Raw genomic sequence first — 6,000 nt, forward strand, 5'->3', positions numbered from 1 at the left:
GTTCTCTAGGCGCCACAATTCATCACTGGACACTAAAGTGACCAAATGTTCCACTGAACTCCTTTGATATAAAGCAGAGAAAGAAATCCTGTGGTTTATTCATTGAGGATAAGGATATTAATTTACATAGCCTATCTTCTCTACAAGCAAATGAACGTGGAGTTGATTCAACTGAAATCGTACAAAGAAAAGCTGACATCTAAGCATTAGAGCCAGGTAGGTAAGACAGGCTGTCTGCTTAACAGCCCCCACAGAAGACAGGTTTGTGGAGACCTTCCTGTAGACCTGAAACCAGTAGTCACCCTCATACCTACACCTCTCTAATGAACAATGACTTGCCAGCACTTCATCAGAAAGCACAATTGTAAGCAGATGCCTGTAAGTTCAACTAACTAACTGGGCAATTCACCCTCCTCTCCCCAATGATTTTGGCTTAGGTGAGTGTCCTAGGTATATATCTTGTACTGGATGACAAGAGAGATCCAGTTGAACAGACACCTCTGTTCTTGCTTAATAATTTTGAACAACAGTGCTTCTAATGTATGTATGCGAACAGTCAGTCATAGATGATTATTAATTGCACTTGGGTAATTTTTAAAAGAAGAAAATTGTTTTAAAAATTTAAAGTTTCAGGAAAGCAGCCCTTACATGTAAATACAAATTTACATAGATCCAAACAGCACACGCACTGTGAATCACAGGCTCAAGTTATCACTTGAGACTTAATGATGACAGAAGCTGTGACCAAGTTCTAAATACAAAGGAAAAATAACTGCAGAAGTTAGAGCTATGGAATAGTTGTTTCATTGACAATGAAATCCAGACTCAACAATTAAATCCCAACTGCACTTCACTGGATATGAATCTTGCAGCGAGAAGGAGAGGCTTTTAAAGGAGCACTTCTGCTACAATAAAAAAGCCTCTCACTACAGTAGAACAATAACCTTGTGTTGAAAGTTAGAAGCAGAACTATTAGGCCTTGTTAGCTAATTATGGTATTGGCATCCACTTAAGTTAGTCAGTTTTTCACTTCTGTCATTTTCTCCTATTCCACGGCCGCAGTTCAAAACGTTTTGACTACTTAAAAGGGAATACATCATCATTGCCTTTCTCCAGTCTAACTGCACACCACTTTCCAAAGCGATAGCTTCAATCATGCTTCATAAAACCTCCTGCAAGTATATTGTTGGAAACATAAATCAGCAAGCTGTGATTTTAGTATTTCCAAGGCAAGCCCAAGGATCACTGACTGGTGGCTTTTCCATGGCCCCATTTACAAAAGAATAAACAAAAGTATGAGTTATGCTAGATGCATTATTTTTTTCCAAACTGCTCCCTGTGGTGCTTCTGATACTTGCTACTGCATCCTTAATTGGAGAACAAAACACTAGCAGAGAGGAACTGGACTCCAGGATCAGGATTGCCGTTTCCAAGCATCTCTGACTTCATTAGGACACATGGTACAGAAGTACCACATGTTCTGTTTCACAAAAGCTTGGGCTCTCTGCTATGCATGCATCTATACCTCTGTGAGTGCCATGCATTTTTAAATTGTACTAGATAGAGAGATCTTGAGAACGACGCTCTCTCCCTTCCCTGTTACATTACAGTGAATATGGGCTCCCTGTGAGGCATGCTTCAGTCTCCAAGCCCCTCTTTATAATCACCCTGCCTTCTGAATTCTAAATTGGTGAATCACAATTTCAAATATGTGTTACATACACAGACCCAAATTATATGTGTCTGTGTGTACTATTTAAACATTCCCAGATTTCTTTTTTATCCCCCAAATTCCAACACACTTAATGTCTATGACAGTAAATTCAAAGACTCCACAACTGACACATTTTTTTCTTTTTCTTCTCCAAATCAGTCACAATATAATCTTAAGTCTGCACAAACTTGCCTTCCACGATGTCCTCATTTTGCCCACAGTGTCTACATTTGGTTAATTGCAGTGGTATTTTAACTGCAATTTTGGGGGACTGCTTCTCAGTATTCAGAAATACCTGTCTATATTACAAATGAACAGTTAAACATAACCAGCAGCTCTCCAACAATTAAAGCAGCGTATCTGTAGGGCAGAGTGTGTATATTGATCATTGCTATTAAAATGATTCAATTAAGTGGCTGGTCTAATATTAGCTTCAGATTGACAAAACTGCAATTTTGCTACGACTGGAATTTTGCATACTCTATTCTTTTAAGAGAAAATGAGCAGCCTCTTAGCAAGTCACTTTACAAACTAAAACAGTGTTTGCGTTCTAATTTCTGAACATAAAAATCTGTATCCAATCGCGTTTCATCAGCGACTAACACTATAGATTTAGGGAGGAGAAGGGCAGAGAAAGGAAGGTTTCATATCCAAAATGTCAAGCCCGGCTGAAGAATGATAGAAGGACCTAGGGAGTGTGGAAGAACAGACCCACCTTAAAATGGAGTTCTACCACCCCCTGCTGGACCAAATGAAAAACACAGAAGAGGCTAAAAAGCTTAGAACTGAATACAGTGGAGATATTTTAACTTGTGCTGTAATTTATTTTTTTCTCAAAAAAAAAATCATGCTACACTAATAACATTCTCTGCTATTATTACACATCAGAAAATCACTGCTATACACACACACACACACACACACACACACACACACACACATATATATATATATATTTTTTTTTTTTTTGGAAGACTTCCACATATGCATGTTTTAGCATTTTGGGTCCCCAATTTAAATGCCCAAACTTGTCTGGACTATTGAAAATGCCTCCATTTATTATAAATATATTTTACGTGAACGTAAACTAAACAATGCAAATGCACATCTATCTCTATAAACAGAGGTAGCTTCCCCAAATTCTCTCAGGTTATTCTAGTAAGCTATTTCTGTTTTTTTCTAAACAGATAAAAATCCCACCAGTTCCCCACAAGCTAAACATCCCTCACAGGTGTAATTACAATCTGATGGCATAAAAAATGTCAACCTTGCTGTATTAACAAGGGGTGGGGGGGGTGTGCTGAAAACGAATGACTGCAACACATTCCTAGTTTTATCCATCTGCTTTCTTACACACATCCATGGCCCCTCTCTCAGTTCTCAACAGAAATAAACCATCATCGTTCACTTCTGTCAGAAACTGGGGGTCTTGGGCAAGGGAATTAAAAAAAAAAAAAGTCTCTAAGAACTGAATTTCCTGCACACAACAGAAATATTTCCCAACGAGTTTAATGCTGATAGTTTTTGCTTCTTCTTTAAAACATCATCGTTCCCTTGCCTTTCGCAACCTCAGACATTTAACTGGTAACACATGCCAACCTACTCATCCAATTTTTTTGATAATGAAAATCAAAGAAAGCCAAGATCCCAGAGAAAGATACAGTTTTCCTAAACCTCTGGCTCACTGATGCCCATCTCCCAGCCTGTATTTTCTTCTTCAAGGGTCTCCACAGACCAGACATCACTGGGGGAAACAATAACAACAACAATAACTATAACTTTAGTCCCGTCATTTAATTCTTCCTGGAGCTCCTTCTGGCTCTCCAGGTTGGGTAGAAGGGGGAGGGAAAGTAAACGCAAGAAAAGCACCGCACTCCTACCTTGCCCGCTACTGACAAGCAACCCGAGCAGGTAGAAGGAGAGGAGGAGGCTCATGTTCAGGACGTGACACCGGTGGACAGTTCCAAAGTTATTAAGTCCAGCCCCGGAGAGAGAACCTTCCGCTGTCACGGCCGCCTCTGCTAGAGCCGCCGCCGCTCCGGGGGTGCCCCAGCCGCCCGCAGCCCGCGCGCTCCTCCTTGCAAAGTGACTGCAAGCTCCGCTCCCTGCCGCACTATATCCAGGCGGCGGCGGCGGCACCAGCACCAGCAGCACCAGCAGCAGCGGCCGCCGCGGCGGCAGCAGAGCCGGGCGGAGAGGGAGGCGGGGGCGGGGGCGCGGGGAGGGGCGGGGGCGCGGGGAGGGGCGGGGAGGGGAGGCGCGGCCGAGGCGTATCCCTCCGCGCCGCACGGCGACCGACCGTCGGCCGGGAGGCACGCGGCCCCCTGGATTCGTCCGCAGTCGAGCTCGCAGCCGCGAGTTCGGTTCCCGGGGCCTCCGGCTACCCCGGGTCGCCGCGATCCGGCTGGCACGAGTGCGTCCGCACGCCCAGCCTGAAGGTGATCCTCAGGGGGACTGCCGGCCCTGGGCCAAGGGAGGGAGGGCAGCCTGGCGCCCTCGCCCCAACGTAGGCAGGTGGGCGGAAGCCAACCGCTGGAACCCGTGCTGATGCTGCCGACGGTTGCCCGGCCCCGCGCGCGCTTCTAGCGCGTCAGGGCTCCGTGGGAGCCGCACAGCTAGGGGTGGACAGTGGATTCTGCAGCTCGCATTCCTTCAAGGGCGTGGGGGGGGGGGCGGGCGGTGGTGATATCCCTCTCCCACGCCCTCTCTCTCGCAAACCTTCTGCAGGCTGCCCGCTTCCCACGCTTTCCACACTCTGCCGGAGCAGAGGGAAAGGAGCCGTCCTCTGGGGGTCTACACCGCCTGTCTCCTAGGGCTCGAGAGGGTAGGCTAGGCGGAAAGATGTGCACAGTGTCTGTTACCCACGTCGGCCCACTGCTGTCGACAGCAGATACCTTAAAGGAGAGAGATCGGGGAGGGGATGAGATATGAGAGGGGCTGCGTTCAACTGGGCTATCAGTGTTTCCTGCGTCCTTGGAGAAGTCCAAAGTCTCCCCTGGACACACTCGGCGGGTTCTGCCCTCGGTCGCCGGCGCACAGCGCCGGCGAGGTCCCCGCGAGGCTGGAGATGCGGAAGGTGCTGGAAACGCACACAGATGAGTTGCGCGGGGATCTTGCGCCCGGTCACCCCCTACCATACGCACACCTGCGTGTGCCCGACTTTAAATTGAAGTGATGGAGTCGTGGCCAGCGACCACAGCTAGCGCTCCTCTCCCGAATGTTGGGATATATCATTCTTTCTGTTGGAAAAGTAGGGATCCTTGTCTCTGCTGGAAAAAATAGGAAAAGGTATGCAAGTTTGATAGCAGACCTGAAGCAAGGGATGCAGAAGGCAGCATACCTGGCCTCGGGGCCCTTGTCCGGTCAGAGCAACCAGCTGGAACTGACAATGGATTCTGCAGTCTGTACATTACGGTGCTCAGCCTCACCCCTGACCCAGAGAGGCCCTTGGCTGTTTCTTTATCAGCGAGGACATGGAAATAGAAGGGGTTAGAAATATTGTCGAGTTCAGAATCCAGCCAACCCCACCCCCGGCAGGATGCTAAAATGGAGATGTCATTGCTTGGAGAAAGGCAAGGGGTAAGAGTGGAAACAAGCTATTAATAACATTGGTAGGAGAGAACTCGTCCACAGCTGGTGTTCCCCAAGCAGATCACTGTAACACAGTTTTCACGTGGAGGGTTCACTTACTTGGTATCCTAGGACTGGGGTTACTGCAAAGGATGGAGGAGGGTCAGAGACTCCTGTCCACACAGACGACGGTGGACTTTCTAACCCAAGGCCCTCTCAGCACCTCACAGCCTGAGAACCTCTTCTTCCATCGTGGTAATATTTAGGACAATATATTTAGAAAGTTATTTTACCAAGGTTCCCTTCGCTCAGTTTTTTCCTCGTTCTGGGAAGCGCCAACTGTACTTGAGTAAGCTCACAGTCAGTTCTTTGCAGGAAAGGGTGGAAACAGCACATTTATAGGTGTGAAAGACAGACGATGCCTTTATTTCACCAGTTCTTGATTTCTCTAGGGAATAAAAAATGCTACACACACACACACGGTCACACCCACACACAAAGTCACAGAAACTGTTGAAAGGATAGTACCAGGGCTAAATAGCCTCTTCACAACAAATCCTGCAGATTTCCAGTGTGACATTTGCTGCTGCTGTTGCTGAGTCACTTCAGTCTTGTCCGACTCTGTGCGACCCCATAGACAGCAGCCCATCAGGCTCCCCTGTCCCTGGGATTCTCCAGGCAAGAACACTGGAGTGGGTTGCCATTTCCTTCTCCAA

The 6,000-nt window shown here is 47.0% G+C and overlaps 1 protein-coding gene across 2 annotated transcripts in view; it reads right to left on the minus strand.

Moving 5' to 3' along the window:
- NCAM2 (neural cell adhesion molecule 2) overlaps positions 1 to 3,894 on the minus strand; it is a 568,800-nt gene extending 564,906 nt beyond the window's left edge. For both annotated transcript variants that reach the window (XM_070786214.1, XM_070786219.1), the window contains exon 1: positions 3,595 to 3,894. In XM_070786214.1, coding sequence (XP_070642315.1) covers positions 3,595 to 3,649 — 55 coding nt within the window. In that variant the 5' untranslated portion in view covers positions 3,650 to 3,894. The remainder of the gene's footprint in view (positions 1 to 3,594) is intronic.
- Positions 3,895 to 6,000: the final 2,106 nt, after the last annotated feature.

Source organism: Bos indicus, chromosome 1 (genome assembly GCF_029378745.1).
Source record: "Bos indicus isolate NIAB-ARS_2022 breed Sahiwal x Tharparkar chromosome 1, NIAB-ARS_B.indTharparkar_mat_pri_1.0, whole genome shotgun sequence".
Classification (NCBI taxonomy): Eukaryota; Metazoa; Chordata; class Mammalia; order Artiodactyla; family Bovidae; genus Bos; species Bos indicus.